This window comes from Pollachius pollachius (assembly GCF_949987615.1).
Source record: "Pollachius pollachius genome assembly, chromosome: 16".
NCBI lineage: Eukaryota > Metazoa > Chordata > Actinopteri > Gadiformes > Gadidae > Pollachius > Pollachius pollachius.
The window spans coordinates 6,129,511-6,142,150 of NC_136949.1; the positions used below are offsets into that span (position 1 = coordinate 6,129,511).

At 47.1% G+C, this 12,640-nt stretch overlaps 1 protein-coding gene across 1 annotated transcript in view; it reads right to left on the reverse strand.

Moving 5' to 3' along the window:
• Nucleotides 1–12,640, reverse strand: part of atad2b (ATPase family AAA domain containing 2B) — a 77,847-nt gene that overhangs the window by 15,314 nt on the left and 49,893 nt on the right. The window contains exons 25-26 of the mRNA XM_079753477.1: nt 3,848–4,768; nt 1,880–2,034 (exon numbers count right to left, since the gene is read on the reverse strand). Of these exons, the coding sequence (XP_079609603.1) occupies nt 1,880–2,034; nt 3,848–4,768 (1,076 nt within the window). The remainder of the gene's footprint in view (nt 1–1,879; nt 2,035–3,847; nt 4,769–12,640) is intronic.

A 12,640-nucleotide genomic window follows, 5' to 3' on the forward strand; every position in this document is an offset into this window, starting at 1 on the left:
ACCGAAAGCGATCTGAAAACAAAAGCCGGCCAATCGAATTGAGGAAAAGCGGCCGAGCCTGGGGGAAAGGCCAAGGAACACACTCCCCGATCGCCCCCCTGGGATGGTGTGATGGGGCGGGGAGGGGGGCAGGGAGCGGGGGGAGGGAAGGCAGCAGATAATGTGTTGATAGCAGGATGTCACTTTGATGCATAGAGAAAAGAAGTGAGCGAGCTTGCGTCAGGAGAGCATTTCTCTTACACCAATTAAACGACACGTCTTCAAAAACCTAAGTCCCTTGGATTGATCAGTGTGGGGGGGGGGGGGGGGGGGGGGGGGGGGGGGGGGGCTGTCAAGGGGACCGCCTGAAGCCAAGGCTCCAATTTACACTGGGGGAAATTAGGTGGGACCCGGGCGTGACTGCGCAAAGAGCTAGATCGCTGCATGACACATTTCACGTTGCCTCGAACACGTCAATCAACTCTGGAACAAGTCTGGGAGTCTAGCGGTGTGGAAAGAGGCTCATGTTTTAGGCATGGGCACCCGGGTTCTTTTAAGAAGTTGCTGGGCGACAAAACACCTGTTGATTGAGAGATGTGCGGATGCCCAGTCACTTTAATTGGATCCCTCCCTGCTCGGATGCAAGGGAGAGAGGAGACGCTGATGGGAGGAAGATGAAATGGGACGGGGACGGGGGGGGACGGGGGTATATGGATGGAAGGGATAAGCCTTTAAAGTTTGAGTTATCCATCTGAGAAGGGCAGTGTGAAACTACCAACTCAAAGGCAGACCTATAGATCTGGGTAAAGCTTAAAGCCAGTCGCCAATGACGGATAGCATGCTTCCCAATACCTTACGCTCCAACATCCCTCATCCAAACTTTACCTTGGTTGTCTTTGCTACTTTGTTGAAAGACTTTGAACTAAAAAAGTGGATCGCATTCTCCGGGAATTGCAATACTGTGAAACGGTTTGCCCTGGCACACAGGCTATAAATAATAAGATAAATCTTCGTGAAGGAAACACTTGAGACTAAATGGCCTGTTGGGTTCGGGACGGGGTGTCGTTTAATATTATTAATAAGTATGGTGTGGGATAGGTTTTCCACTTGGATCCGGGGTTAGTCTACCAGGCGCCAGGAGAATTGTGTGTGATTAAAAAAAAAAAAAGATACACCTATCAACATTTCACACCACATGATGCCTCTCTTAGAAAAAGAGTGAAACGCTCTATTAAAAAACGAATGTGAAAAGACATTCAACAACCTTTTTTCATAAACCCTGCTGCACTAAATATGAATAAAAACATATTGTTAAGACTCCTAGATTATAGCTCATGCTTCCGTAATCAGCGTTCTAATTAGTCCGTAACAGAGTATGCCAATTCACCACAGCTGGTGCTGTGGCTACCAATATAACTCTAATCGACTCAACAGTGACCGTTTTACTTTAATTGTAATTATTTAAATTGTTGAAAGAGGAAGGCAAAATTGGATTCCAATGTACTTCCTGGCGTAGATCCAGTTATATGTCACGTCCAGTAATCTAACATGTTTCATGAATGATCATTGGCTGGGCTGAAGCACTTCCTAAAACCTTTTTTTAGGAGTGCTGTAAGATTTGAGTGAGCACAATGTTGCATGAAAGCGCTCACGATTTGTCTATTTGAAGTCTACCCAGATGTCTGCTAATTATTTCAAGGCGTAGGACGACAAAACTAAATCCTCCGCTGATTTAAAAGCATCCTCCGGTATTTCTACAATTAAATTTGATTAATAATGTAACAGAGCCAAAAAAAAACAAGTCTACAACCATTAGAGGGAGAACTTTTGCTGTGGGTCTGGTTTCCCAAAGTAGTAGAGAAGAAAGCAAGAAAAATAAAAGCCAAGACAAATACTTTACCGAAAGTCGCTGGTGGTCAATGATTAGTGGTGGTGGTGGCGGCGGCGGTGGTGGTGGAGGAGGAGGTGCAGCCTGGAATGGAGTCTCCTCCGTTTTCTCTGCAGATTGCACAATCTGTTCTGATTGGCTCCTCGTACGACGTCTCCCGCTGATCCCTATGGATAATCAGTTGGGAGAAATGATTTGACTGACCGGGAGGCAAAAGTGGGCAGATCTCAGCAAATAAATACGACAAAAAGAATCAGGAAGAGGTTTAGAAAGGAAAAAAGATGAAGGACACGTCAATGGTATACAACCCCCCCGTTTCCTTTGAAGCAACAAACGGCACGAATGCTGGATGCATTCAAAGAATATATCCCTTTACCTGATGGCACAGCTGCCAGATGAACGCGGCACAATATGGGTGGTATTGTATCTATTTGAAGCCTGCTCCACTGAGAGCACAATATTTCATTACTGCACTGTTTGCCTTCATTTTATTACACCGCTCAAAGAAAAAGGCCTGGCTGGCTCAATTTGTAAAGAGCGAGGGAGACAGAGAGAGGGAGAAATGTGGAGGGAGACGGTGAGAGACAATGAGACAAAGGGGTGACCGTGGAAAGAGTGGGAATGCGACAGAGAAGGAGCCGCAGACACGGAGAAGAAGGAAGACAGAGAACGAGCTGTCAGCTGGCGGTTGTTTGGACAGCTTCAGCTGATTCGATTTTTTGTGTCTGGTTGCACTAGACTCTGATGGCCTCCACTGGCTGTACTGTCACCAAAGGCCTTAAGGTGACCCCAGTAATCTGCAGCCAGAACACACACTTTAACTGACATTCAATAACCAACAAGCACTGCACCGGGCTAACAATCAAGTAGGGGGAAAACGGTTATGGGCAATACACAAAATAAAAATAAATAAAGCCGTGAAAGAGTCTGAGACAGCCTGCAAACTATGCAGTTATTTTATACAAAGGGAAGAAATAAATGTCAGTGGTATTGCATATTCCACAAAAAGGTGCATATAACTTTTTTAAGCCCCCGGAGGGGTCTCCATTTGAAATATACAGTATGCTAAGCCAAGGGAAGACGCTTTCTATTCCAAATGCGTTTTGTATTGCATTATTCATGTCCTCTCAATTGTAGAAGCAAAAGCAAACGTAAATCAAGAGTTCTGGATGACAATCAACCGAGCCATTCATCACGGCTACTGTATTTTGGGCAGTTGACGGGACAAGTATCTGTTGTGGATTATTCTTTTTTTTTTACGGCTTCGCTGCCAACTGATTTAGAGAGATAGTCTTTATAGTGCAAACTTTGTCTAAATGTTGTATTAGGGGTATTTTTACCTGCCTCTTTGGAATGAAGGATGCACAGGGGTTTAATCGGTGGTGCAAAAATCTAAAGTAATGGCTTTGCTCACTGCATGCTTACACAGTACATAGTTTCTTGAATTCCTTTTTCCGTAAAATATGTTGCTGTAGCTAATTAGCAATTCAGGCATTTAAAATGTGTACTAATGGACAGATGGTCTGCTCAATCAATGTAAATGTGATGTTTCCGGTTAAATAATTCCATCAAATTAGGCCATGCGCACATGTTTAACCATCGAAAAAGAATTATGCCCTTGCATAAGTCTGTGCCCATTGTAATGTGAATCACCCACTGCAATACATGTTGCATGAACCATGGCTTATACAGGATATCTGTTAGATAGCAGGAGACACAGAGTATTGAAAGAACCTCCCTAATACCAATGTGAAACTGCTCACATATTTCATAACCTACCCTACACTTTTGCCATTGAGGTTTTTAATAAATATCTCACATAAGGAATACCAGAAATTTCACGACTTATTTTACAATGACCTCCGCGGCTTAACGGCTTTGAATTTCGCAAAGGGTTAGATTTAAAAAAGGCTTCCACCGTGGGTGTGAGCGGTGTAACAAAACAGACAAAACAAAAACAAAACAAAACAACCCGGTTACCTTCTTTATCGCAGTCATCTGCATCGCGGCCTTCGTCTGCTACCGCCGCTCCCGAGCTTCCTTCCTGGGGGGGCAGAACCTGAGTTTCTGCAGCCACGACGCCTTGCTCTTCCGGCCCGGGTTTTGCCGAGCCTTCAGCCACGTCCTGCGTGGTCGTGTCCCCCTCCCCACAGCTCTTTGTGGGGCTGGAAGAGTCCAAGCTGTCCATGGACTCGTCCCCGTTCACGCACTCCACCCCTGAGGCGCCACTGTCCCCTTTGTCCTTGGCTTCTGCGCCCAGAGACACGGCGTCCGCTTCGGGCTTGGGCTCAGCCCGCTGCGCTGCTGGTTTTGGATGTTGACCGGCACTGACGGATTGGGCCTGCGCGTCCTTCCTCCCGTCCCTGGGCTCCGGTCCGCTGCTGCTTTGCTCCTCCACCTTCGCCTGGACCTCGGTTGGGGGTGGCTTGTTTGCAGGGAGAAGGGCGGGGAGGGCGGCCAGAGGCTCGTTCGCTGGGAGGAGGGTGGGGAGGGCGGCCAGAGGCTCGTTCGCTGGGAGGAGGGCGGGGAGGGCGGCCAGAGGCTCGTTCGCTGGGAGGAGGGTGGGGAGGGCGATCGGTCGCTCGCCTGCTGGGAGAAGGGCGGGCAGGGCGAACAGTGGCTCGTTTGCAGGGAGAAGGGTGGGTGGGGGGACCGGAGGTTCGTTGGAGCTCTCTTCCTCCGTGGAAGGCCCGTGGGAGGGTGCGTGGTGGCCGTTGGGCTTGGGCGGCATGGTGTCACACGACGATTCCTCGTCCAGCGTGAGACAGAAGTCACAAGAGCCCGTGGTGTCCCCCTCGGGCTCTTCCTCTTCCTCCTCAATGCCTTTCTTGTAAATCTTCTTCTTCCTGATGATGCCGCGCCCCCAAAATGGCCGCCGCCGCACCTTGCGCTTCAAGTGGTCTGGACCAGTAAGAAAAAAAGACAAACATTTTTTTTTTAATAATAATATATATTAAAAATATATATTCCCCTTTTGTATGGATGCATTTATGCCACACTAATTGACACGGAATCTGAAGAAGAATTGTTAAAGTCAAAAAAGTTTTTTTCATTAAAAAGGCAAGTATCTTGACATGTGTGACAGGAAATTCAATAACCAGCCATTTAGCTGCCCGCTCACAACTTCTCGCCAACACATACACCCCTGTGGTTACGAAGCATAATCAGATGTCAGCTTCAATTTGAAAGACCATTCCTTTCTTTTTTCTTAGCAAATCAATTGTGTGCAAGCTCACGAGTATTAAAACCGTTACTAGGGCAGTGGTTTGTACGTTTGCACGATTGCAGCATTCGCTTCTGTGTGTGTCTGTGATTTTGGGTGTTTCCGTGTGTGTACAGACACACACACACACAATTATGAGACAGACAATTCGAGAACAGCGAAATAATTCAAAACAACCAAAAACGTCCGCATATGAGAGCCATACATCATACCCAAAATTGATTTCTTCACAATTTCCCCTTTCTTGTCTAGCAAAACAAAAGGGGCTAGGGAGAGGAGGGTGTCCCCCCCACCCATCCAATCAGAAGTTCTCCCCTTACGGCGAAATAACCTGTCTGGCTCCTACCAGGTTAGATATCGATTGCGTCTTACAGCGGGCACATCGCTCGTAATCAAATAGCAAACACAGGAGCAGAGGATGAGGTACGCCAACGGACAGAGAGCGAGAGCGAGAGAGAGCGAGCAAGAGTGGGAGATTGAGAGAGAGAGAGAAAAAAAGCAAGGGAGACAGACAGCCAGACAGCCCGAACAAGCGAGAGGGATCGAGCGAGAGAGGGAGAGAGAGAGAGAGAGAGAGAGAGAGGGAGACACGTGAATGAGGCCAAAAGCTTGTGAGTGGCGCCGGAATGCTACAGCAGTGCTGCATGGTCAACACTGACAACAGATGGAGGCTTGTGGAGGAGCTGGAGGATAGTGGTGCCGCTCGGCTGGTGTGGGTTGGTGGGGGTGGGGGAAGGTGGGAGTGGGGGAAATGACGAGTAAAGCCTGCCATCAGTAAAACTGTCAGTGCAAGCTGCTGGGAAGGCGCAACATAGTGAAACTCAAGCAGACCGGCTTCCCTCCACCACTTTGCCCGAGCCACCGGCACGAGGTGTGAGCCATGCTAAGAGAGAGCGAAATAACAGGACGCGTATAACGTCATGTTATACAGAATATCATTTCTATTAGGCCGGCCGTGACATATGAAGGCCAGGGACGGTCGGGTTGTGTGTAATGGCGTTCGCAAATGATGCGGTATCCCGGCCAAGTTCAGCTCCGACATAATCATAGGGCGGTTACGTTACTCCCCATAAAGGATTTTATTAGTGTGCTGCTAGGAAGTCATGTCTGTATCTCAAGAATACACACACGCACACACACACGCGTGTGGCATGATTTATTTTCATCTGGACAGCCTTAGCCACTGAGGCTATGAACTAGCGACGAACTCGGCCCGCGGTTACAGCCGCACAATAAACCCTGTGCGATGACACCGGAGTGGGAATGGGGGGCGGGCGGGTAACAATGGTGCTGGAACATATGGTGAGGGACAGAGCAGCGTCAACTGAAAAACAATACAAATAAAGACGGGGAACCGGCCAATGGGCGGGACAGGGAAAAAAACGCACACATGACCATGAGAACAATCAGTCATGTGGTAAAGCCTGATGGCATATAAGAGCAGCTCTCCTTGGAGCTTTCCTTCAGCGACGCCCCCCCCCCCCCCCCGATACTCTCCCCAGTCCAAACAGATGAGCCCGCGGCTAATGGACTACAACTTGGCACCGGCCAACGCCAAGCCATTAAGACCGTACCACACATGAACCCACAAGGGTGTGTGAGTGTGCGCGCGCATGCCCGCATTTCTCTACAGACCCCCGTGCACACACACTGATTATGCATAAGCCCGCCGCTGTTCAATTAGCGACGTGTTGCACAAACTATGAGTGTGTGTTTAAATCCATCCTTGAGTGCGGCTACCGCCAGTTAAACGCGGGGAGCGACGACGGTCAACACAATTAAGGCACGTGCGAGGAATATCTGAAAACCTAAGAGGTGGCGAGAAAAAATATGGCCTAAAGCATCTCATAAATCCACAAACCGGCCAGGTATTTAAGCACCTCGGGTGGCGAGAGAGAAGGAGTAAATTAGGTTTCCCTCAAGCCTAGCTAGAGGCCGGAGCCCGAGAGGGCCGTGTTTGTAATATCTCTTTCACAACACGACCACAGACGACGCAGTAGAAACACAGGCTACTACTGGGGGCCCGCCCCCTTCCTCTCCTCCTTCTTCTTGTTCTGCGACGCACAAGAAAGCTCATCACCACCCATCCCCCAACACCAGAGCTAGTGTAGCTCCTGGTGACGGCTGCTTTCGAAGGCGCTCTGAAGAGGGGCCAGTGGAGGCCTCACCACCACCAACCCCCCGATTCCCAAGAGGGGAGAGGGACCACGATGGCCGGTTAAGCTCCTGACGACCGCTCTGGGATGAGGTCGAGAGGCCCCTGGCAGAGTGATGAGTTCCTTGGCGGGGGTGCAGCCCCGGGGCCCGCTTCTCCGGGGGATGCATGGGGGGGGGAAGCGGCCAGGGTACAGTAAGCGCCTTCAGAGCGGCTTCTGTTCACTCTTTTCATGTGTCACTGCCGCATGCATATTTATGTCTGGCTCGCTAGTTGGTGAGTACAGAGATGACGGGGAGAGAGCAAGAGGAGGAAAACAAAAAGGAAGGTGAGACACGCCGACGTCGTCCCGTCCGCGCCGTTTTGATGGGAATTTGCATTTGCCCTTCAATATTTAGATTTCATTCCGACGTGTCGCCTCTCTTTGTCTAATGATTCATCATAACTTGCCGCACACTTTTCGGTTACAGTAAAGAGGGGGGGGGGGGGGGGGGGGGGGGGAACTGCCTCTCTGTGCTGAGCTGGGAGAAAAAGAGCCAAGCAAAATGTTTCCTGTCAAGATCAAACCCGGAAAGGCAGAGACGAGCATTCAACAAAGAAAATAACTGGGGGGGGGGGGTTAAGGGGGGGGTGGGGACAAAGCACGGCAATACATTTTCTACTGGACACCTATCTCGCTCTAAACCCCTTAGGGTCGCGTACAATCACACATTCAATCGCAATAAACTCACATGGCACACAACCCGCGCTTGACCCACAATCCTACAATTCCCCCCCCCCCCCCCTCGGCTCGTCATCCTCTGTTCTTCAATAATGCATGGAAATTGTTGGCGCATGAATGACCAACCTCAGACAGCAGACATGTCGAGGGGTAGGCGAAGGGGGGGACGGATAGATGGGGTAGGAGGCAGAGCACTTTAAGGTGATTAAAAGAGCATGCATTTGTGGGAAAGGTTTCATGCTGCCGTCCTGCAGATACATGAAGGTTGCGCCAACACACACACACACACACACACACACACAAGTATGAGGTAAAACAAATCAGCCCGGTGACACAGATGGACACTTCAGCGGTATAAATCCATAATGCCCTAGAGGAACGTCAAGTGGGCCTGGTGGCATTGGGCTTATTTAACACATCTCGCTATTGAGCTGGTACTCATTGGGTCATAAACTGTGAGATGCAGCCGCAGCAGGGACAAGGCTGTTTGTTGTGTATGTGTGTTTCTATAATTGGAAGGGAGGGAAGGCACAAAGTTGGCTACCACGCATCAGACAGTTTAATGAACAGAGCAACAGCGGCACCGTCTTCTGTAGTCTGAGTGTCAGGGCAAACATCTTCAAAGCGATGGCTACGCTAAATTCAATTCAAATCCAAGACTGGATTCCACCAGTATGCTATTGAACAGGGATTGAAAGCCAAGTTCTCCTTTAATAGAGTGGTTCCTGGCAAATAGGAGGTCCAGGCTATCTCAAAAAAGTGCCCCTAGGTCTAACTCGTATCTGACGGAAATAGCTCATTACATACAGGAGTTCCAACCCAAGAAACAGGCAACAGCCAAGGCCAAAATTATTACTGAGGGGCATATTCCTCCAAATCATACATGAATGTATGACCGGATTTATGAACTGCTTCAAACTGAGCTGTCAGCTAGCAGGCCTAACCAACTGTGCTGCATCAACCACAGGCCTCACTGTTAATGCCATAATATCAATTAAAAGTCCCATTACAAAATGGTCCAATTACGAAATGGTCCAATTACACCGATCATTAATGTGTGAAAGATCATTTTATTGAAATCGCTGAAATTAAAATAAATGAAACCAAATTAACATAGCTTGTTATTCAATTGTACGTAAGAAAAAAAAAGAATGGCGTGATTGGCCTTCTGATTGGCAGCCAAGTCTGTCGATCACTAAAAACAAGAGAACCTTATCAACTATGTATTTTCCTTTTTTCCACAACACCCAAACCGAGGAGTAGCCAATCAGGGCTTCCGCTCGGCTTCTTCCGATTAATAATTAATGTACCCTGGTTGGGAGAAGCCACGGTTCTTCCCGTCTTAACGGCAGGGGTGGAATCTGAGTGAAACATTATCATTAGTAACACACTCTTCCCCCTACTGCTCGCTAAACAGATCAATCCGATCTTCATGGCTTTACTCGTAATCACACACTTCGTAACAAGCTACTTTTAAAAGGCAGGCGTGTCAGCACGGGTGAGACTCAAGACGCACTTCCCGACAGCAGATCCGGAGAAAGAAAATGTATATCTATCCATCTATTTATATCTATATCTATATAAATATGTTTTCTATTTGAAACATTGCCGTTCCATCCTATCCTTTACAGCTGCGAACATCCAAAGCAGGATTGTTGGGGGGGGATAATGATTTATATGCATGCATACGCACACACTTGCAGAGAGTAGCAAGGGAATGAGTTTGTGGTTATGCACACATGCATCTAAGTGGCCATATGGGTTGGATCCATGTGTGACTATATTTGCAGAGAAGCGGGGGAAGAGCTGTCAGGCAGAGAGAGAGGCAGAGGCGTAGAGAGGCTGGGGGTATTTTCAGCTCAGGTCCGTCACCGCGTCGGGGATTCACACCTTGGTTGAGATCGAGTTCAGAAAGGACAGCGGGTCATGGGGTGTCCGAATGATATGTAAAAGAGTTTGAAATGACACGGCCAGGAGAAAACATGGACCATCTGGACAAAGGAAACAGAGTGGAATTAAAAGACGGACGTTTGCACACGATGCTAGCTTACTCCGGTGTCAAGGTGGTCGCGTGAATAGACAGCTTGAGTCGAGCAACAAGGAAAGTTTCCTCCGCGCCAGGTGTACTGCAGGGATTCTGATTTCTGCCAAAGTTTGATGTAGAACGCACTGCTACGGAATGCCGATAAAGTATATATATAGGATATTAAGAAGGACTCTACCCTGGCTACCAAACTACCTTGCCACGATTGAAAGCCCACTAGCTATGAGCCAAACAGGTTTTTCTTCTTCGGTGGGGAACATTTGGGAAAACAGGCCATCAGACTCAACTCACTCAAGAACATTGCATGAACATTCTGTACTATGCTCTTCATATGCACAATTACTTATATGCACAATAACGTATAACTGTATCGCTATGCTGCTATTCGGCACTTTTGCACTTTACTATATTGCACCTTGATTTGCACCTCAATAACTACCTCAAAACACTGTGAATATTCTATTATGTGTACTTTTTGCATTGTCTGTCTGTATATGTTTTGTTTATTGGTTGTTTTTTTTGCACTATTTTGTTATTATGTTATATGTTGTGTGGTAAATCAATTAACAGCACATTGGGAGTATGGGTTAACAGAATTTCGTTCCTCTATGTAACTTGTTGTTGTCAGTCTGACACTAAAGTTCACTTTGACTTTTATTTGGTTATTGAGCTGCACTGAGCAACCGCATTGAGCTGCTTACGATCAGATCATTGAACCACTGTGGAACCCAGTTGGTAAATATCTCACAGTATATCACAAGCCATATTAAAACAGAACAGAGAAACTTATGTGATAAGAAAACATTGGAGCAAGGTCTCACTGCCAACCCCATGAAATTGACAAGTCTAACTGTGTCCTCCTCGTTCGTTCGCGCGCGCACACACACACACACACACACACACACACACACACACACACACACACACACACACACACACACACACACACACACACACACACACACACACACACACACACACACAGTTGCGATGTCCAGTGCGGCTCTAGGCTTTATTCTCCGCACACTGCAGAGGGCTTGGTTCATTGGAATCGACTTGGGTTGGTGCCTCCATCTTGTTACATTAATGAGGTATTGATCTGGCCTGCTCCAGTAGCCACAGCTGGCGGGAGTGGACTTAAGAGTCAGAGGTCAGCTTACTTTGGTGCCGCCGTCTCCCAAGAAATGCAAAGAAAAGTTGCATACCTTTATGATTTTACTAAGCAAGTTAGACAAAAGTCTCCAAATAAATATGCATTCATTTAATTTATGCGTCAGATGGAGACGTAAATATGTATTAAGGCATGATTGCCTGCCTCCGTTTTTTATTCACCAGATCTGAGTTTCATTAGTTGAGTGACTGTTGACAGAGATCATATTTGCTATTTAACAGGAGGAATATTTCTTCCAAATGAATAGCAAATAGTAAAAGCCTAGGAGATTTCAGGACTTTGAAATGCATATGCCACAACGACAGCTCTGAGCCCTAAACAAAGCCAAACCAGTTGGTAAATACTAAAGTTTCTCTGTACACCTTATGAAAGTCTTCCCAAGATGTATGTACTGAAAGGGCATTATTAGGTTGCCTAGACTTCCACACAGATATGAGTAAAAGTTTTCTTCCCATAGGGTACACCCATTAAACATATTCTTTAACAAATGTATTGCCAATGTACACACATAAAAATGTATCCACTTCAGTCTGAAAAAGAAATTCTATTTCTATGCCTTGAATAAAACCTAGCAAAGAGTGAAAATCCTTCAACCCTTGGAGGGCAAATCGAACCTGTGCCCTCAAGTGAACCTGTGCATCTAATACAACTGCTCAAGGCTCATCTTCGGGAAAACTAAACTGAAAAATAAACGTTCCGTTCCGTGACATGAGTATGACGCTGTAAATGATGTACAGCATGGAGAGAAGTGTCACTTAACATGGTAATAAGGTTGGTCGAAATGCGGCACACGACAGGATCTTAAATAAATAAATAAAGATGGTGTGTGCTGCAAGGTGTTTTCAATGCAACAGAGCTAGCTTAGAATGGGATCACGTTCTCGGCTCAAGAGGCGGGAAAATGCAGGCCGCGAGCATCTTGAGATGTCAGGCCCGGTCAAGCCCATCCAAATCCCATTTGGTTGAGAGGATTTTCTCTTTTTTTTGGGAGTAAGAACTATAATTTCAATGTACAAGACGGCAAGACAGTTCTTCACCCTAACCTCCGTCTTGAGGTTGCAGTAGTTTTCAGTGTTTTTCGGATCCACTTGGCTTCGGAAGAAAGCACTTTAAGGTAAACATCGAAGCAGCTTCTTAGTTTGTGTTGTGTTTTGTGGGGGTTGGGGTGGGGTCGGGGAGAATACAAGGTTCAAACATCAAAACTGAAAAAGAAAATCGGGTAATTTAAGGGCACTCCCTATTGTTTTTCTTAACCATTGCGTTGTTTTCTAAAACCGTCAAGAATGTTACACAACAGCAAACGTGTTTGCCTTCCCACAAGAGAGACAAGCACAGCCAAAACCTCTTTATGCGTGTACCGCTGGTGATTATCAAAAGAAACAGCCATTCTGACAATAAACCCCTTGTCAGAGATTTCATTACTCCTTCCTCACCGGCTCAAGCCTGATGAGAAGACACAG